The following is a 21,997-nucleotide window of genomic DNA, read 5'->3' as shown; positions in this document are numbered from 1 at the left end:
CATTGTGATCACGGCCAACTAGGCAAGTCAGTTAAGAACAAATTCTTACTTGCAATGACAGCCTAGGAACAGTGGGTTAACTGCCTGTTCAGGGGCAGAATGACAGATTTGTACCTTGTCAGCTCGGGGGTTTGAACTTGCAACCTTCCGGTTACTTGTCCAACACTCTAACCACTAGGCTACCCTGCCACCCCATGATATCAATTTGCGACGCATTCTATTCTCCTAATTGAATAACATTTGCATAATGAAAGGAGAACATGTTGAGGAGAATTCCTCGAGGTATTTTTGTTTTCACACGTCAGCCTGGAAACCAGGCGGAGCCAGGCAATCTTCCCACAGTCCTCCTTGCTGGTTCCCATGGTGACCGGCAGCACAATAACTATGAATGGAATGAAAATATGTCTCTCATGAGAGCATGGACCTCTGTTTTTTACTGAGAACAAACTCATGGGTCCTAGATTTGTCTCACACGCCTTTATACTGTGAACTTTGTTCTTCGTACAGCACATTCCCTATACTGCCTAAAGAGTATTGGCTGAGAGAAGCTTTTCAACTTGAAAAAAATAAACATTGAAAATGTATTTTCCCTTTCTTTTCACTTCTCCCGGACTCGGATATCGCTCCTTCCGATATTTCTTAAGTTCTTTCGATTTTGAGGATTTGTTCCATATTGTTTTTATATTGTTAGGTATTACTGCACCGTTGGAGCTGGAAACATAAACATTTCGCTGCAGCTGCGATAACATCTGTAAAATATGTGTGTAAGCGACTGATAACATTTTATTTTATTTGATCCCATTTTCATTCTGTCAATACCAAATGCTCTTTAAATCCAGTGAGTATCTAGTATACACAACATTATCAAAGGACACTTCCTGGTGCTTAGCGTCTGACAACTGAATAGAGGCCTTAAAATAGCCTCTCGAAGGGGGCCGTGTGGTTCAGGTGCATACTAATGCATCCTGGGTAGCTGTGTGGCTGACTTGGGAGTGTGTCGCTCAGTCTGTCAGTGGCTCCACAATGAAAACATCCTCAGTCACCACCGGCAGGCTGCATTTTGACTCTCTGTCTTGCACATGCTCAGTGAGACTCCAGTCGTGAATCTTTTCATTCATGTTGTACATCTCTCTTCCTCCATCGCCTGGCTAGGCAAGCTGCTGCTGTAGCCTCCACCTTACCTCCACTCTGCTCTGTGCTGTCTCTGACAATGGATGATTGATTTCTCCATCCCTCCCGTTTATCCCTCGCTCCTCAGTGGGGAAAAGAAACAAGAAACAGGGGGAACACAAGACTGTCTTGGGGGAATTATTCTCTCTCCTCTCTTCTTTCCTGGGATGGATGGATGAGGATTTCTATTGGTCATGTAACCCTCTTCAAGGCAGTAGAAGACGTGAGAGAAGAGGGGGAAGAGGAGGAGGAGAAGTAGATGAGCGATGTCTTGGGCTACAGTGTGAGGGAGGTTTTCAACAGAGGCATATGTGCCTCTCTAGTCTCGTGTCTCAGTGTTGATTTTGGACAGAGGATGATGTTTTAGTTTGACCATGGAGTTCAGCGCGTCATCCGTGTTTGACCAGCAGAAAGGTAAGCAAGCAGGCAACCAGTGTTGGATGTTACATATCACAATAAGGAAGAGAAACTGGAACAGGGGAGAGAGAGAGCGAGAGAGAGGGAGAGGGAGATGGGGAGTGATGTCGCTGCCGCTGTTGCCATGGAAATGCTGTGTTCTCTCTACTTGGTTTTGGCATCATGATGAGTAGATGCTGGGTTTATGGCTGTTGTGTGGGATGACTAGCTAACAAGATCTAGCGTGTAGGGATCTAGTGTGAAGGGACATTATCCATAAAGCGTGGTCTTAAATGAAAAGGTTTTATACCTCTAAGTGGAGAACCCTTTTTTAACACTCTAAGTGGATTCTACATTGAATATACCACGGTTTAGAGGAAATCTTGCAGCGAGAGGTACTGCAATCCCATTCACAATAACTAGGTACTGCATTCCCATTCACAATAACTAGGTACTGCAATCCCATTCACAATAACTAGGTGCTGCAATCCCATTCACAATAACTAGGTGCTGCAATCCCATTCACAATAACTAGGTACTGCATTCCCATTCACAATAACTAAGTACTGCAATCCCATTCACAATAACTAGGTACTGCAAACCCATTCACAATAACTAGGTGCTGCAATCCCATTCACAATAACTAGGTACTGCAATCCCATTCACAATAACTAGGTGCTGCAATCCCATTCACAATAACAAGGTGCTGCAATCCCATTCACAATAACTAGGTGCTGCAATCCCATTCACAATAACAAGGTGCTGCAATCCCATTCACAATAACAATGTGCTGCATTCCCATTCACAATAACTAGGTACTGCAATCCCATTCACAATAACTAGGTGCTGCAATCCCATTCACAATAACTAGGTGCTGCAATCCCATTCACAATAACAAGGTGCTGCAATCCCATTCACAATAACTAGGTGCTGCAATCCCATTCACAATAACTAGGTACTGCAATCCCATTCACAATAACTAGGTGCTGCAATCCCATTCACAATAACAAGGTGCTGCAATCCCATTCACAATAACTAGGTGCTGCAATCCCATTCACAATAACAAGGTGCTGCAATCCCATTCACAATAACAATGTGCTGCATTCCCATTCACAATAACTAGGTACTGCAATCCCATTCACAATAACTAGGTGCTGCAATCCCATTCACAATAACTAGGTGCTGCAATCCCATTCACAATAACAAGGTGCTGCAATCCCATTCACAATAACTAGGTGCTGCAATCCCATTCACAATAACAAGGTGCTGCAATCCCATTCACAATAACTAGGTGCTGCAATCCCATTCACAATAACAAGGTGCTGCAATCCCATTCACAATAACTAGGTGCTGCAATCCCATTCACAATAACAAGGTGCTGCAATCCCATTCACAATAACTAGGTGCTGCAATCCCATTCACAATAACAAGGTGCTGCAATCCCATTCACAATAACAAGGTGCTGCAATCCCATTCACAATAACAAGGTACTGCAATCCCATTCACAATAACTAGGTATTGCAATCCCATTCACAATAACTAGGTACTGCAATCCCATTCACAATAACTAGGTACTGCAATCCCATTCACAATAACTAGGTACTGCAATCCCATTCACAATAACTAGGTACTGCAATCCCATTCACAATAACTAGGTACTGCAATCCCATTCACAATAACTAGGTACTGCATTCCCATTCACAATAACTAGGTGCTGCAATCCCATTCACAATAACTAGGTACTGCAATCCCATTCACAATAACTAGGTGCTGCAATCCCATTCACAATAACTAGGTACTGCAATCCCATTCACAATAACTAGGTACTGCAATCACATTCACAATAACTAGGTACTGCAATCACATTCACAATAACTAGGTACTGCAATCCCATTCACAATAACTAGGTACTGCAATCCCATTCACAATAACTAGGTACTGCAATCATATTCACAATAACTAGGTACTGCAATCCCATTCACAATAACTAAGTACTGCAATCACATTCACAATAACTAGGTACTGCAATCCCATTCACAATAACTAGGTACTGCAATCCCATTCACAATAACTAGGTACTGCAATCCCATTCACAATAACTAGGTGCTGCAATCCCATTCACAATAACTAGGTACTGCAATCCCATTCACAATAACTAGGTACTGCAATCCCATTCACAATAACTAGGTGCTGCAATCCCATTCACAATAACTAGGTGCTGCAATCCCATTCACAATAACTAGGTGCTGCAATCCCATTCACAATAACTAGGTACTGCAATCCCATTCACAATAACTAGGTACTGCAATCCCATTCACAATAACTAGGTACTGCAATCCCATTCACAATAACTAGGGGCTGCAATCCCATTCACAATAACTAGGTACTGCAATCCCATTCATAATAACTAGGTACTGCAATCCCATTCACAATAACTAGGTACTGCAATCCCATTCACAATAACTAGGTACTGCAATCCCATTCCAAATAACTAGGTACTGCAATCCCATTCACAATAACTAGGTACTGCAATCCCATTCACAATAACTAGGTACTGCAATCCCATTCACAATAACTAGGTACTGCATTCCCATTCACAATAACTAGGTGCTGCAATCCCATTCACAATAACTAGGTACTGCAATCCCATTCACAATAACTAGGTACTGCAATCCCATTCACAATAACTAGGTACTGCAATCCCATTCACAATAACTAGGTACTGCATTCCCATTCACAATAACTAGGTGCTGCAATCCCATTCACAATAACTAGGTACTGCAATCCCATTCACAATAACTAGGTGCTGCAATCCCATTCACAATAACTAGGTACTGCAATCCCATTCACAATAACTAGGTGCTGCAATCCCATTCACAATAACTAGGTACTGCAATCCCATTCACAATAACTAGGTGCTGCAACCCCATTCACAATAACTAGGTACTGCAATCCCATTCACAATAACTAGGTACTGCAATCCCATTCACAATAACTAGGTGCTGCAATCCCATTCACAATAACTAGGTACTGCAATCCCATTCACAATAACTAGGTACTGCAATCCCATTCACAATAACTAGGTACTGCAATCCCATTCATAATAACTAGGTACTGCAATCCCATTCACAATAACTAGGTGCTGCAATCCCATTCACAATAACTAGGTACTGCAATCCCATTCCAAATAACTAGGTACTGCAATCCCATTCACAATAACTAGGTACTGCAATCCCATTCACAATAACTAGGTACTGCATTCCCATTCACAATAACTAGGTGCTGCAATCCCATTCACAATAACTAGGTACTGCAATCCCATTCACAATAACTAGGTACTGCAATCCCATTCACAATAACTAGGTACTGCAATCCCATTCACAATAACTAGGTGCTGCAATCCCATTCACAATAACTAGGTACTGCAATCCCATTCACAATAACTAGGTGCTGCAATCCCATTCACAATAACTAGGTACTGCAATCCCATTCACAATAACTAGGTGCTGCAATCCCATTCACAATAACTAGGTACTGCAATCCCATTCACAATAACTAGGTGCTGCAATCCCATTCACAATAACTAGGTACTGCAATCCCATTCACAATAACTAGGTACTGCAATCCCATTCACAATAACTAGGTGCTGCAATCCCATTCACAATAACTAGGTACTGCAATCCCATTCACAATAACTAGGTACTGCAATCCCATTCACAATAACTAGGTACTGCAATCCCATTCACAATAACTAGGTGCTGCAATCCCATTCACAATACCTAGGTACTGCAATCCCATTCACAATAACTAGGTGCTGCAATCCCATTCACAATAACTAGGTACTGCAATCCCATTCACAATAACTAGGTACTGCAATCCCATTCACAATAACTAGGTACTGCAATCCCATTCACAATAACTAGGTGCTGCAATCCCATTCACAATAACTAGGTACTGCAATCCCATTCACAATAACTAGGTGCTGCAATCCCATTCACAATAACTAGGTACTGCAATCCCATTCACAATAACTAGGTGCTGCAATCCCATTCACAATAACTAGGTACTGCAATCCCATTCACAATAACTAGGTGCTGCAATCCCATTCACAATAACTAGGTACTGCAATCCCATTCACAATAACTAGGTGCTGCAATCCCATTCACAATAACTAGGTACTGCAATCCCATTCACACTAACTAGGTACTGCAATCCCATTCACAATAACTAGGTGCTGCAATCCCATTCACAATAACTAGGTACTGCAATCCCATTCACAATAACTAGGTACTGCAATCCCATTCACAATAACTAGGTACTGCAATCCCATTCACAATAACTAGGTGCTGCAATCCCATTCACAATAACTAGGTACTGCAATCCCATTCACAATAACTAGGTGCTGCAATCCCATTCACAATTATAAAAAATAAAATAAAAATCACCTTTATTTAACCAGGTAGGCAAGTTGAGAACAAGTTCTCATTTACAATTGCGACATGGCCAAAATAAAGCAAAGCAGTTCGACACATACAACATTTACATTTACATTACAACGACACAGAGCTACACATGGAGTAAAACAAACATACAGTAGAAACAAGTCTTTATACAATGTGAGCAAATGAGGTGAGATAAGGGAGGTAAAGGCAAAAAAAAGGCCATGGTGGCAAAGTAAATACAATATAGCAAGTAAAATACTGGAATGGTAGATTTGAAGTGGAAGAATGTGCAAAGTAGAAATAAAAATAATGTGGTGCAAAGGAGCAAAATAAATAAATAAAATAAATAAATACAGTAGGGAAAGAGGTAGTTGTTTGGGCTAAATTATAGGTGGGCTATGTACAGGTGCAGTAATCTGTGAGCTGCTCTGACAGCTGGTGCGTAAAGCTAGTGTGGGAGATAAGTGTTTCCAGTTTCAGAGATTTTTGTAGTTCGTTCCAGTCATTGGCAGCAGAGAACTGGAAGGAGAGGTGGCCAAAGAAAGAATTGGTTTTGGGGGTGACCAGAGAGATATACCTGCTGGAGTGCGGGCTACAGGTGGGAGATGCTATGGTGACCAGCGAGCTGAGATAAGGGGGGACTTTACCTAGCAGGGTCTTATAGATGACATGGAGCCAGTGGGTTTGGGGACGAGTATGAAGCGAGGGCCAGACAACGAGAGCGTACAGGTCGCAATGGTGGGTAGTATATGGGGCTTTGGTGACAAAATGGATTGCACTGTGATAGACTGCATCCAATTTGTTGAGTAGGGTATTGGAAGCTATTTTGTAAATGACATCGCCGAAGTCGAGGATTGGTAGGATGACCAGTTTTACAAGGGTATGTTTGGCAGCATGAGTGAAAGATGCTTTGTTGCGAAATAGGAAGCCAATTCTAGATTTAACTTTGGATTGGAGATGTTTGATGTGGGTCTGGAAGGAGAGTTTACAGTCTAACCAGACACCTAGGTATTTGTAGTTGTCCACGTATTCTAAGTCAGAGCCGACCAGAGTAGTGATGTTGGACAGGCGGACAGGTGCAGGCAGCGATCGGTTGAAGAGCATGCATTTAGTTTTACTTGTATTTAAGAGCAATTGGAGGCCACGGAAGGAGAGTTGTATGGCATTGAAGCTTGCCTGGAGTGTTGTTAACACAGTGTCCAAAGAACGGCCAGAAGTATACAGAATGGTGTCGTCTGCGTAGAGGTGGATCAGAGACTCACCAGCAGCAAGAGCGACATCATTGATGTTTTCAGAGAAGAGAGTCGGTCATAGATAACTAACTAACAATAACTAGGACTGCATTCCCATTCACAATAACTGTCCAGAGTCCTAGGAAGATTATCCAGCAAGAGCTCAATTTTATCTTCCTCGTTAGATATAGTAGATCTAGGGGAACCCTCATTTGTAGGCCATTCTACTCCTTATATTTCTCTGAATCATATTTCTATGATTGGAATTCCAATTTGAAATGGACTAATGTCAATATGACACCCTGGGGCCAAGGAAAGAGTAGCACACATTGGCTGTGGAATCAGGAATGGTGTGGTTGTGTTGAAGAGGTTGTGGTTGTGGTTGTGTTGTGGAGGTTGTGGTGTGGTTGTGTTGCGGACGTTGTGGTTATGGTATGGTTGTGTTGTGGAGGTTGTGGTGTGGTTGTGTTGCGGATGTTGTGGTTGTGTTGTAGAGGTTGTGGTTGTGGCGTGGTTGTGTTGAGGTTGTGGAGCTTGTGGTTGTGGTGTAGTTGTGTTGCGGACGTCGTGGTTATGGTATGGTTGTGTTGCGGAGGTTGTGGTTGTGGTGTGGTTGTGTTGCGGACGTTGTGGGTGTGGTTGCGTTGCGGAGGTTGTGGTGTTGTTGTGTTGCGGACGTTGTGGTTGTGGTGTGGTTGCGTTGTTCCACTGGATGTCAGAAGGTGAATTCACCAATTTGTAAGTCGCTCTGGATAAGAGCGTCTGCTAAATGACTTAAATGTAAATGTAAATGTTGTGGTTGTGTTGCGGATGTTGTGGTTGTGGTTATGTTGTGGAGCACATTAGATTGGTGGCACCTTATTTGGCGTTATAGAGGTTGTGGTTGTGGTGTGGTGTGGTTGTGTTGCGGAGGTTGTGGTTGTGTTGCGGATGTTGTGGTTATGGTGTGGTTGTGTTGCGGAGGTTGTGGTTGTGTTGTGGAGCACATTAGGTTGGTGGCACCTTATTTGGGGAGGACGGGCTCATAGTAATGGCTGGAATGGAATAAATGGAATGGTATCGAACTCATCAAACACATGGTTTCCTGTGTTTCTCATTTTGTCTGTCATAGTTGAAGTGTACCTATGATGAAAATTACAGGCCTCTCTCATCTTTTTAAGTGGGAGAACTTGCACAATTGGTGGCTGACTAAATACTTTTTTTGCCCCACTGTATATGTATTGTATAACCACATTGATATATGTAACCACATTGATATATATATAACCACATTGATATATGTACTGTATAACCACATTGATATATTTACTGTATAACCAAATTGATATATGTACTGTATAACCACATTGATATATTTACTGTATAACCACATTAATATATGTACTGTATAACCACATTGATATATTTACTGTATAGCCAAATTGATATATGTACTGTATAACCACATTGATATATTTACTGTATAACCACATTAATATATGTACTGTATAACCACATTGATATATTTACTGTATAACCAAATTGATATATGTATAACCACATTGTATTTGTATCCTTGGCTCCTATAGATTCTGCTGAAGAAGTGGATCTGAACGTTGTTTACCAAGCAGCCGCCAATGGGGATGTCAACACATTAACAGCAACCATACGGGAGGATCCCTCCATTTTGGAGTACTGTGATGGTGAAGGTATGAACTGCTAGGGTTGGAAAACTCAGGTAACCAAAATCCCTGCTTTTCCAGAAATCACAGTTGGAAGATTCCTGGAATCAAGGTGGAATAAGCAGGATATCTGTGAATCCTCCAACCTCCATGTGGAAAAAGTTGTATGAAGTGCTTATGAAGCCTGTATGTAGTGCTTATGAAGCCTGTATGTAGTGCTTATGAAGCCTGTATGTAGTGCTTATGAAGCATGTATGTAATGCTTATGAAGCCTGTATGTAATGCTTATGAAGCCTGTATGTACTGTAGTACTTATGAAGCCTGTATGTAGTGCTTATGAAGCCTGTATGTAGTGCTTATGAAGCATGTATGTAATGCTTATGAAGCCTGTATGTAATGCTTATGAAGCCTGTATGTACTGTTGTACTTATGAAGCCTGTATGTAGTGCTTATGAAGCCTGTATGTAGTGCTTATGAAGCATGTATGTAATGCTTATGAAGCCTGTATGTAATGCTTATGAAGCCTGTATGTACTGTCGTACTTATGAAGCCTGTATGTAGTGCTTATGACGCTTGTATGTAGTGCTTATGAAGCCTTTATATACGTTACTGTATATTAGTTGTATTAGTTCACTTGGCTTAAGTATGTCAAAGTGTACTAGTGACAAGCTCCCAACGTCCCCTGATCATCTGTCATGCAGTAGTATGCTGACAGCTGATCTTATTAACTAAAGAAGAAGACAATGCTTCAAATGAAACAGATATCTCTCAGTCATCAGAATCAGAACTGTCTTCTTGATGTACAGTACAGCATGGCTACAGAGCCTTGTTCTGAGATCATGGTTTCAGGACAGGAGGCAAGGAGAGGAAGTTACACCTATATGTTTAATGTGCCATCCATCCCATGTTCTCTGGCTGTAGGCTCCACCCCTTTGATGCATGCGGTGTCGGGGAGGCAGGTGGACACGGTGAAACTCCTGCTGAAGATGGGTACCTCCATCAATACCCAGGATGCCTGTGGAAGGACTTCGCTCTCCCTCGCGACATATCTGGTACCGAACAATATACAACACACAACACAACACAACACACAACACCTGCTCGTACACTCGTTTTGTTTTGATCCCTATTTTTTGTTAAGTTTCTACAATTGTAAAGTTACATGTTTAATTATTATTATTATTATTATTATTATATAGATATAGCAAGTGTTTTATTTAATTCTGTGTCCAAAACTGATTATACTGACATTCCAATCTCATCTCCGGCCTCAAATACATATGGCTGTTCAGCACCTGACATATCCGTAGATAACTTTACATTGGGGCCCCATTTGAATGCTTTGAAAATGCCTCTTATTTCCTTCTTTCCTCCATCTGTCACGCCCTGACCTTAGTTCCTTTTTTATGTCTCTATTTTGGTTTGGTCGGGGCGTGAGTTGGGGTGGGCATTCTATGTTGTTTGTCTATGTTTTCTTTTCTATGTTTGGCCCGGTATGGTTCCCAATCAGAGGCAGCTGTCTATCGTTATCTCTGATTGAGAACTATACTTAGGTTGCCTTTTCCCACCTGGTGTTTGTGGGTAGTTGCTTTCTGTTTTTGTGTCAGCACCAGACAGAACTGTTTCGGTTGTTCTCTTTGTTGTTTTGCATTTTAGTGTTCAGTTTCGAATAAACAATATGAACACGTACCACGCTGCACCTTGGTCTTCACCTTCTTCCACCAACGGCCATTACACCATCAACAATCTAACATGACACAGTTGACTAGTGAAAGCAATCACATCAGCAGTCACATCAGTGATTCATTACTTAAAAGGGAAGGATGTATTTTCAAGGTATTGGAAGCGGACCCCATGTTTGCCATCCTAATAGTCAGGAGTATGATTCATTTCCTATGAGGTTAGAGTCTAAACTGTACTGAACAGCGACCATCCAAGTAGTTGACTGGAAGCTTTTACAGAGTGCATTGCAAAATTGTCAGAAACAATTGTTTTCTTTTTTAAAACTAAATCCTTTGTGCATTGTCTTTGAGTGGCACTTTCAAAAAGCCACCTATGTTTCTGTCATAAAAAAACAGTAGTGCCTTGATAACCTCCATTTTTGTTTGTTTTATGAAGGGGTGGCTCGAAGGCTGCGTGTGTTTGCTGCGAAATGGAGCCAAGCAGAACATCCCCGATAAAAATGGTCGCCTGCCTCTTCACGCAGCGACCGCTGAGATCGACCTCAAGTGAGAGCGTTCGCAAATAATTCATTTAATACATGTTTAATGTGTAGCTATTATACTGACTATAGAGTACAGATGTAGGATCTCAATTTAATCAAATTTGTTAAAGCAGGAAAATGATCCTGCAGCAACAGAAAATGGGAATGATTATGTGGATTATAATTATGGACATTTTTTGTATGGGGTAGGTACATAGGGCAAATCAAGTCAGAAATGTTAAAGTGGAAATTACAAACTTAGGAATCCTTTTAAAAACTCAAATACACTACAAGTTTGTATTTCCTACTTTGCAGGAAAATTCTCAGCAACAAAAGATCTCAGATCAAATTAAGATCCTACATCTGTAGGCATTGAAAACAATGGTATTAGAAGAAACCGTTGGAGAAATGAGTCATAGGCGTAATCACGGCATAAAAGATGCTGAACAACAAGTGCGTTAGCAAGCATCCAGTTCAGAAATCCCGCCTCTGTAAAATTACCCACAGATGGTATCAATAAGCACTCAGTCTCCATGTTACACTGAACATGTTGTATACATAAAGGAAGGCTAATGGCTCAGTGACTGCTGCAAGTTAAGTAGCTTATTTACTGGAACAGGAAAGCCTGGTTTACCAGGGTGTGTGTATGTATGTGCAGTCCCCATAGCGACCACAGACCTTTTCTTGATATGCTAAGGCAGCAGCAGCTGCTCCAGCGGTCTCTCTCTCCCTCCCTCGCTCTCTCGCTCTCTTTCGCTCACTCCCTCCCCCCACTCTCGCATTTCCCTCCCTCCCTCGCTCTCTTTCTCTCACTCCCTCCCCCCACTCTCGCTTTTCCCTCCCTCCCTCTCTCTCTCTCTCTCTCCCTCCCTTATCTCGCTCACTCTCTCTGAATGTGGGAAGACAGGGTCTGTCGATTTGGATCCAGCAGCCCAGTGCTGCATCTGGTCGACAACAACAACAGAGGCCCTTTCTCTCGTCCTGCTTCCTTTCTCTCCCAAGCCATCTGGCAAAGCTATTAGCTGCCGGACTTGATAACAGCAGAGGCGTAGCTTAGTAACTTACCCTCAACTCCACAGCCGAGACTGAACAACAAAATATAAGTCTGTAGCATTTGAACACACCTATTAGTACCATGTTTGCAATCCCTCCATGTGAGCCAGTTAGTGCAGAATAACAGCATGTTTCAGGGGATCAGTTAGTGCAGAATAACAGCATGTTTCAGGGGATCAGTTAGTGCAGAATAACAGCATGTTTCAGGGGATCAGTTAGTGCAGAATAACAGCATGTTTCAGGGGATCAGTTTGAAGGCGAGGCGCAGAATCAATATTCTTGATCAATATTCTTGAATAGTTATTTGGGTTGGTTGCTATGGTGATGTGTAGATCTGTGATTCTGTGCAGTCCGACTGCAATGTAGTCAATATCAAACCTGCACCATTACTCTTGATACACGTTGTGCAGGTTTTGGCAACACAAACTTTGATTTGATTTGCAGACTCATGGCAGTCCTGCTGCAGCAATCGACTGCGTGTGAAATCAACCACCAAGACAACGAGGTATGAAAACTGAACAGTGATACCATAGTAACCTGGGAATACACAATACCGGCATGGGACAGGATGGCGAATAATGTAAAAAGAGCCTCTCCCTGATGTAATGGCAGTCTACTAGCTCTGAGAGGGAAAGCATGATGAATGACCTAAATATGGAGAATGAATTACCATCTACGCATTTATGTACCACAAGTAGGGCCTTGAGTTTTTCTGACCACCTGACAAGGTAAAGGCCCAGGCCCTAGTTTTACGTTGATGTGTTCATGTAAAACCAATAAGGAGTGATAAACTAAGATGATGCTACATTCAGTGTTCTGGAAAGCTATGTCTAGTTTGCATTGCGACAAATTCTCATTGGTTCTCTGTAGGGCATGACTGCTCTTCATTGGGCATCTTTCCACAACCGTCCTGAGCATGTGCAGGCTCTCCTGCAGAAAGGGGCGGATCCCACACTGGTGGACAAGGACTTCAAGACAGCCCTCCATTGGGCAGTGCAGGTAGGAGACATCCCTCCATTGGGCACTGCAGGTAGAAAACAGCCTTCCATTGGGCAATGCAGGTAGAAAACAGCCTTCCATTGGGCAGTGCAGGTAGAAAACAGCCTTCCATTGGGCAGTGCAGGTAGAAAACAGCCTTCCATTGGGCAGTGCGGGTAGAAAACAGCCTTCCATTGGGCAGTGCAGGTAGGAGACAGCCCTCCATTGGGCAGTGCAGGTAGAAAACAGCCTTCCATTGGGCAGTGCAGGTAGAAAACAGCCTTCCATTGGGCAGTGCAGGTAGAAAACAGCCTTCCATTGGGCAGTGCAGGTAGGAGACAGCCCTCCATTGGGCAGTGCGGGTAGGAGACAGCCCTCCATTGGGCAGTGCAGGTAGGAGACAGCCCTCCATTGGGCAGTGCAGGTAGGAGACAGCCCTCCATTGGGCAGTGCAGGTAGGAGACAGCCCTCCATTGGGCAGTGCAAGTAGGAGACAGCCCTCCATTGGGCAGTGCAGGTAGGAGACAGCCCTCCATTGGGCAGTGCAGAAAGAGGAAAACTTACTGCCACTGTGGGATTTGAACAAGGCCTTTAAGGGGCCAGATTCCCGGACACAGATTAAGCCTTATTTCAATGGAGATTATCATTTGAGCATGCCTTACTAGCTGTTAATTGCTCTAGAAAAGGGTGTCTGCTCAATGTAGCAAGACATGCTAACCTCTCACCATTACAATAACAGGGGAGGTTAGCATTTTATATCATACCCCCAAGACATGCTAACCTCTCACCATTACAATAACAGGAGAGGTTAGCATTTTTTTTACGGGGGGGGGTATGATATTTATGGCTCTGTAACTTTTTTCTCACTCATCATTATTCAAGATTCATTCAGTACCTTCCATAATCATGGTAGCATCCACAATAATGTAGAAGTGTTAAGTGACATTCTATTCTTAATTACAGAATAATCTGAAACACAACCAAAACAAACAGCAAATGCAAGCTTGATTTAATTATTGTGTGTTAGGACTATGGAACCAAATACTACATTTGTGACTATTTTAATACACATACAAGTGAATTTGTCCCAATACTTGGTCCCCTAAAACAAAAAGTGCTGTAATTTCTAAACGGTTCACTCGATATGGATGAAAATACCCTCAAATTAAAGCTGACAGTGTGCACTTTAACCCCGTAGTCATGGTATCATTTCAAAATGACACAAAAAAGGTGTCACTGTCCTAATACTTTTGCTGGTCACTGTATTTATTTATTTGTTGACCCGTTTTAGTTTCATTACTGTCTGTTAATTATTTCTGGCTTCATTCGAGGTTTGCAATAATCTGCTATATATGAAACCACATTGGCTGAAAGCTTTTACACTACATATTGTACTTCTAAAGCTTCTACACGAGTAGATTTGAAAGCTTGCGGGTACATGTGCATTACATACATTGAAGATAAATCCCCTCCGAGACTCACACATCTGAGCAACCATGCAGTGATCATGCATTAGTTCTGTTTTATGTCATTTGTTTCCCATTGAGGTTACCAGTGTCGCCACCTGGCCAATATTGTGACATGTGAATCCCAAAATAGTCTGAAATGAAGAAGTCTGTCTGGTGGGACAGAACACTGCAACATATTCTATTATGTGGTCAGAGTTGTCTTAGTCAGCTTTGTCAATTTGCCACATAATTAGGTTGTTAATGTCACAGCAATCATTCATAGCAGTGATGGTCAGAGGCTGTATGTATCAAGTGTCTCAAAGTTGAAGTGCTGATCTAGGATGAGTTTTGCCTTTTTGATCACAATGAATAAGATTAAATGGACTGCGGGGACCTATTCCTCAGTCAGCACACATCTACTGTAACTTACCCTGCACTGTTGCATTAACAAAACCAATACATATCTTCATTACACACATAAGTCATTTGATTTTTTGTTCTGAGTGCAAATCAGGCCTTTGTATGAAACAGAGGTGGTTCAGTGAACCATGCTTGTGTTGATGAGTAACCTTGCCTGAGACCTGAAGACTTGCCTTTGCTCCCTGCAGCTAACACAGTCGTACTCAATGGATTTAAAACCCTGCTGTTCTAATCATTATTCTCTCTCTGTCTCTCTGTCTCTCTCTGTCTGTCTGTCTGTCTGTCTGTCTGTCTGTCTCTCTCTCTCTCTCTCTGGCAGAGTGGCAGCAGATTCATGTGTTCTCTTATCCTGGAGCACAGCCTTGGCTCCTCGGTCATCAACTACGACGACGAAAACGGAAAGACCTGCGTGCACATCGCTGCTGCCGCTGGATACAGTGACATCCTCTATGAGTTGGCGCACTTTGCCGAGACTAACCTGCAGGCCCTGGATGTGGACGAACGGTAACAAAAATGGCAGTACATTGTTTTCTTTGAAATTGCATGTCACCAGTCTATGTTTCCAGTCTCTGTTTGTCAAACAAAAAACATTGATTGTAAAGTTAAACAAATCATAAATCTCCATACACAATGACTACTTTTAACAATTTCCACTGAACAAATGCATTTACTTGAAGAACAGTGCAGATGCAGTGCAGATGCAAAATTTGGTTTGTGCTGTTTGTGCCATCATTCTGTTACCGTGGAATTTCCCATTACTGGTTGGTAAATTCATTGACTTATCATGAATAACTTCACTATTCATGATAGGCTGATCCAGTGGATAGAATAAGATCTGTTCATCCTCCAGGACCCCTCTTCATTGGGCGGCAGCAGCGGGGAAGGAGGACTGTGTCCAGGCCTTACTGCAACTAGGGGTGGAGACAGGGCCCAGGGACATCAACGAGAACACACCGCTCACATATGCAATGTACTGTGGCCACACTGCCTGCATCAAGCTCCTCTCAGCTGACAACAGGTTGAATAACGCTGCATTCCGTGTGTGTGTGTGTGTGTGTGTGTGTGTGTGTGTGTGTGTGTGTGTGTGTGTGTGTGTGTGTGTGTGTGTGTGTGTGTGTGTGTGTGTGTGTGTGTGTGTGTGTGTGTGTGTGTGTTTGTATGTAGTTTCCATTAATTACAAGTGGAAAGCCATGCAATAATTATGTGTGCAGTCGGACATGCCAATTATTTGCAGATTAGTAAAGCCAAAAATCTCTTGGAAAAGAAAATGCCTGCCATCCATTTTAAACCAGAGTTGTGAATAAGACTTCATGGTCTCATTGATTGGTTGCCTACAGATCCAATTCAGCCAGAAAGCTGCCTTCCCAGGGCAGTGATCCATCCCAGCTGCCTTCCCAGGGCAGTGATCCATCCCAGCTGCCTTCCCAGGGGAGTGACCCATCCCAGCTGCCTTCCCAGGGGAGTGATCCATCCCAGCTGCCTTCCCAGGGCAGTGATCCATCCCAGCTGCCTTCCCAGGGGTGTGACCCAGCCCAGCTGCCTTCCCAGGGGAGTGATCCATCACAGCTGCCTTCCCAGGGCAGTGATCCATCCCAGCTGCCTTCCCAGGGCAGTGATCCATCCCAGCTGCCTTCCCAGGGCAGTGATCCATCCCAGCTGCCTTCTCAGGGGAGTGACCCATCCCAGCTGTCTTCCCAGGGGAGTGATCCATCACAGAAGAAGGAGGGCAAGTTCCGCATGCTCAACCAGATTTTCTCTTGCAAGAGGAAGGAGCACTACACCACCCGCCAGAGAGAGCTGGGCCGTGACGGACACCTGAGGGAGGAGACCTCAGAGGTGGATGACATCATCACCATGTTCGATTGTCTGGCTGACTCCTCTTCAGCCAAGGAGCTTGAAAACGAACGCTCCAAAGTCAGGAAACGGCCTTCGATCGAAGCAGCGCAGAAACTCAATCCACTCGACATCCGGATGGCGAAGGACTACAAGGGACTGCCTCCTATACGGACGCAAAGCCTTCCGCCCATCAATCTGGGCACGTCTTTGTTGGCCATCTCCCAGAGTGCTGTGGAGCAGAGTCAAGCCACGAGGCCGATTGTCAACCACTTTGCACACCGCTCTCAGAAAAGCAAGAGTGAGCATGACTTATTTGACAACAGGCCGAAGGGACAAGCGTTGGTCAGTCATTCCTGGAAGACCGAGGCCAATCAGTCCATTTTGGCCCACAAATCCTGGATATCACCCCCACCAGAAAAGCTGTTGGACAAACTGTACCATGAGACTTATGGACCTACTGATGTCATCTGCCGACACCAAGCCACATATATACAGAAGAACGAACAAGGTAATATTACTTGAGTTTTTCACAAGGTGGGATGAGTTAAGTATTTCACAAGGTAAGATGGGTCGAGTTTTTCACAAAAAGGAGAGGCTAACAGTCTCTGGTTTAGCAGAGGGGATGTGTGACTAACTGAAGCATAAAAACTTGTGGTGCATTCTCATGAGTTATCAAGTGAGTCATCTCACTGTCCTTTCACCAGAGCTAAGCAGCAGTTAGCAAAAAAGCCACATCCTGCTAAGATAATATACTGTAGATAGCTACACTTGACTTCACTGTCTCTAACCGTTTTTCTTGCCTAAAATAGCAAGGAAGTGACGCATGAGAAAACGTTTGAACTTCTATGCAGTTGAGTTTTGATGATTCTTCTCAACAAGGGAACGTAACTTCTGCTAATAATGCTAATAACATTATGTACTTCTCTTCACCACAGCTCCAAATACACACCTGCTAACTCTGGACAGGTTAAACATGAGGGAGACTGCACTAACACGGAACTGCTTGGCCCCCATTCGTGACCACTGTACCCACCGGTGTAAGTCCTTGAAAACTTCAGAACTTCTGAATGCCTGCATGAATTTGATTCCTTTTCTGTGCTAAAACTACAAAGCTTGATGTTATATTCTGTAAGGGAAACATCCGTGGGGATGTATTGTCATGTCTTAGTATCACTGTCAGCATCGCAATCTATACAACATGTTCCACTACAATTTCAGTATAGCCAGCCTAGTGCTACTAGAAGTTACACATAGCTTTTGTGACGCTCTGGGTCAAGTCTTGAGGTAGTATTTAATTTTATTTTACCTTTATTTAACTAGGCAAGTCAGTTAAGAACAAATTCTTATTTTCAATGACGGCCTAGGAACAGTGGGTTAACTGCCCGTTCAGGGGCAGAACGACAGCTTTGTACCTTGTCAGCTCAGGGGTTTGAACTTGCAACCTTCCGGTTACTAGTCCACCGCTCTAACCACTAGGCTACCCTGCCGCCCTGTTTCCTCCAGAGTGGCAGAGTAACATTCAGTGCACAGGTAGGTATGTCCAAATGTTGAGAGGTGGAGGCGTCCTCTTAATATAGATAGCAAATTGACGGGCCTCCCGGGTGGCGCAGTGGTTAAGGGCGCTGTCCTGCAGCGTCAGCTGTGCCACCAGAGATTCTGGGTTCGCGCCCAGGCTCTGTCGTAACCGGCCGCGACTGGGAGGTCCGTGGGGCGACGCACAATTGGCCTAGCGTCGTCCGGGTTAGGGAGGGTTTGGCCGGTAGGGATATCCTTGTCTCATTGCGCAGCAGCGAGTCCTGTGGCGGGCCGGGTGCAGTACGCGCTAACCAAAAAAAAAAAAAGAAGCAAATTGAGGATGCAAAGATTATTCTAGGCCTTCTTGTAGAGATGATTGCCAACACATCACCAAACACTTTACAAGCTTTTCCCTCTGCAGTCTCCTTGCCACCAGACCAAGTCTCTAAAGGGGTGAGGAAGTCCAAGTCCCTGCCTCTCAACACCCTTTGTCGGGGACAAGGGGGTCTCCCACCGCCAGTGACCTCCAAGTCCCAGAGGCCAGGGATCCCCCAAAGCCCGTCCTTGTGCTCCTTCCTGCCCATGCTGAATGGAGACCCTCTGAGGAGCGTGCAGGTGCTCCCTGCCATCCCATCCCAGAGGAAATACAGCCCCACTGTGGGCCAAACCAAAATGGACACCCTCAGTAAACTGGACAACAGAACCTGATGCAACCGCATAGCTCATTGGAGGCTTGGGGAGATATGTGGTGGAGTGGACCTGGACTTGGCAGGGTTAGCTAACAGTAGGCTATTTTCTGTGGAATGTTGTCAGGTCTGAATGAAATTTGTCCCTAAGTGTAAAAAAATAAATAATAATTGTCCCTGAGTGTAAAAACTGACTAAACTCATCAAGAGGAACTCTACTGTATGCCACAGTAAATTGCTCAAGACTTTGCAAACATTTGTTAATAAACAGCATCCTATTTTTACACGTTTATACTGTACTTAGTGGTGGAAATTTCACAATTCAAGGCATGCACTGTGTACTGTTTGATTTTCTTGCACTTTGAAATTGAGACTTTATGTTGAGGTTGTCATGTGACTGTTTCACTAAATTAATAAAATATATGACATTTTTGTTATTTTTGGCTTGCGTTAGGATATTTTTCAGTTGTGTGAAGGAGACGAGGCACATTTGCCAATGCATGATCAACTTATTGATCCATTCCTGATCATCATACAGGAAATGTCCACGATCCTCCACTATTACTGGTCTGACTGCACCTCTTTTAATATGTTTTTAATTTATTCCCCTTTCATGTATGTTTTCTCTGTCCTGGCGCTAGGGCCGAGATCTATGTTGACCATTATCTCTACTGTAACCACTCAGGAGGTCTGAGTATGTGGGAGTGGAAGGGGATGGGGCAGGACTTGCATTTTTTTATCAAAAGAAAATCAAGCATGTTCACGGTGGTAGTGTAGTGACATACACTTACTACTGAGATCTGAAGACTCCCCCCAAGCTTATAGCCATAGGCTTCAGCTCAGTGGACTGCTACAATGTTGTTGTGGCAGGAGACCTGAGCACACAGTAGGTGGTCCCTGGTCACATTCATGGAGCTTTTAAGACAACTGGGTACTCGGAGGTCAAATCATGACATCAGTGATCTTCAGGTCGGATAGTCAACGGGGGGGGGGGGGGGACATTACAAAAAAAAGTTCATTAAAACCTGTAGTATTATTAATGAATATGATTTGTATGTGTAGGATTCCTGCCAATGTAAAACATTTGTATGTATGCTGTTTTGTATGTGACTATTCCTCTTTTGTTTGTTGACGTTTGTTGTTTGATAAGGGGAAAAAAGGAAAAAGGTTTGAAACCACTTAATGTATTAAATGTTCCATAGTATAGCTTCCTCTGTTCTCTGTTAGGATAGTAATTAAACAAAGCAACATAGAGTGCTTGTTGTGGAGCTTGTAGTGTCAGGTAGCCTATATACAGCTGCAGACAAACAAGTCAAGCTAGGCTCTGTGGGTGTTCATGTCCTGGGGTATAACTAAACAATAAGGCCTGGTATATAGCCATATATCATATATCACAAACCCCAGAGGTGCTTTACAGCTATTATAACCTGGTTACCAACCCAATTAGAGCAGTAAAAATAAACGTTTTGTCATACCCATGGTATACTGTCTGATATACCATGGCTTTCAGCCAATCAGCATTCAGGGCTCGAACCATCCAACCAATAATCCCAGATTGAACAATGAGCCACATATTTCACCTGATGTACTCCGATTTCAGAGCACTCTCGGCTGAATGTGCCATCGCGCTGAATAACTGATGAATTTACGAACGCCTGACACCCGTTGAATATGGCCGGTGTCAGTAACCTTGGCAAAAAAGCGTCATTAAATTGTTGCCAGCAGCACAGTTACAGTCACCAACGCGCTGGATAACATGAAAACAGCCTGCCCAGCTCTGCTAGGGTGAGTAAAATGGTAAGAGTGAATTGTTCTCTTACTTGTGTCTGGAAGTAGCTAGCAAGCGAGCTAACTTTAGCCAGTTATCTTGGTTTCTTGACTGCAGTCGTGAGGTCCGAACGCTCGGATCAACCCCTCATCCAGAGCGTCCAGTGTGCGCTCTGAACCAGTCGCTCTGAACGGTCCGAGAGCGAATCGCTCTGAACGGTCCGAGAGCGAATCGCTCTGAACGGTCCGAGAGCGAATCGCTCTGAACGGTCCGAGAGCGAATCGCTCTGAACGGTCCGAGAGCGAATCGCTCTGAACGGTCCGAGAGCGAATCGCTCTGAATTGATTAACTGACCATCTAACAATGCTCTGAATTTAGGAACTCTTATTTCTTGAACTGCATTGTTGGTTCAGGGCTTGTAAATAAGCATTTCAAGGTAAGGTCTAATCCTCCTATTGTATTAGACGCTTGTGACAAATAACATTTGATTAGATTTGATGAGAGGAAGCCCAGTATGAGAAAATGGCGCAAATATGGATTTTGGCCAACATTATGATACTTTTCGCATTGATGGAACATTTAATTTCAATATAGTTTCCAAAACTAAAATCTATTACGAACAGAGTGGACTACATTTGATAAATTTGACCCTGTACCAAAATACATTTAAAAAAAAGTGTTGGTTTGGAGTGCAAGGGCGAATTTAGTTATTGGACACGCGCACTCTACAGTATAGGCGTTTCCTAACTGAAATATGCAAATATATGCCAGAACGGCGCCAAATGGATATCGTTAGCTCGTGCTGTCTCTGCCACCCTCCTTGCTTTTTCTGCCCACTATGACTCACTATTTTTTCCCATTGGGTTGGTTTATACAAATCTTTGGTGTAATCATTAGCCAAACGGTTGCATATGTTGCAACTAAAGCTAGAGTTTCTATTGGACAAATTCAAGTAGATTCAGCCCCGTTTAAGAAACGTTTTGAAACAGAATTGGCGTAATGAATACGCCCCTGGCATATCGCGGCGCATTCAGTGTAAGTGGGTGGAGACTAACTGGAAAACAGTAACGTAATGTATGCGTTTTGATTGGTAAGTATTTATGAGACAGACAATTTTTCTGGCAAATCACAAGGGAAACGATTCCGCGCAGTTAGTTTGCACAGATCTCTAGACAAGTCTTTGTCAAAC

At 43.3% G+C, this 21,997-nt stretch overlaps 1 protein-coding gene across 2 annotated transcripts; it reads left to right on the top strand.

Moving 5' to 3' along the window:
* Nucleotides 1-1,039: 1,039 nt before the first annotated feature.
* Nucleotides 1,040-19,477, top strand: ankrd55 (ankyrin repeat domain 55). 2 transcript variants are annotated; one of them, XM_064943496.1, is made up of 11 exons: nt 1,040-1,584; nt 8,809-8,928; nt 9,823-9,953; nt 11,020-11,129; nt 12,602-12,662; nt 13,028-13,156; nt 15,323-15,507; nt 15,854-16,021; nt 16,341-17,347; nt 17,775-17,876; nt 18,776-19,477. In XM_064943496.1, exons 1-11 carry the CDS (start codon nt 1,545-1,547, stop codon nt 19,060-19,062), a joined length of 2,340 nt encoding a protein of 779 aa, XP_064799568.1. In that variant the 5' UTR covers nt 1,040-1,544; the 3' UTR covers nt 19,063-19,477. The 2 variants fall into 2 exon arrangements, with proteins under 2 accessions (XP_064799568.1, XP_064799567.1); XM_064943495.1 differs by lacking the exons at nt 1,040-1,584; nt 8,809-8,928 and having other exon boundaries at nt 8,968-9,953.
* The last annotated feature ends 2,520 nt before the right edge of the window (nt 19,478-21,997 follow it).

This window comes from Oncorhynchus masou, chromosome 28 (assembly GCF_036934945.1).
Source record: "Oncorhynchus masou masou isolate Uvic2021 chromosome 28, UVic_Omas_1.1, whole genome shotgun sequence".
Classification (NCBI taxonomy): Eukaryota; Metazoa; Chordata; class Actinopteri; order Salmoniformes; family Salmonidae; genus Oncorhynchus; species Oncorhynchus masou.
Note: the sequence above shows the minus strand (reverse complement) of the source record. Positions and strands in the feature narration are given on the sequence as shown.

Coding starts and splice junctions, on each gene's coding strand:
- ankrd55 (XM_064943495.1), top strand. CDS start 9,645: ATGCTTCAAATGAAACAGATATCTCTCAGTCATCAGAATCAGAACTGT. Junction 9,954..11,019: donor TCTCCCTCGCGACATATCTG/GTACCGAACAAT, acceptor TGTTTTATGAAG/GGGTGGCTCGAAGGCTGCGT. Junction 12,663..13,027: donor TCAACCACCAAGACAACGAG/GTATGAAAACTG, acceptor GGTTCTCTGTAG/GGCATGACTGCTCTTCATTG.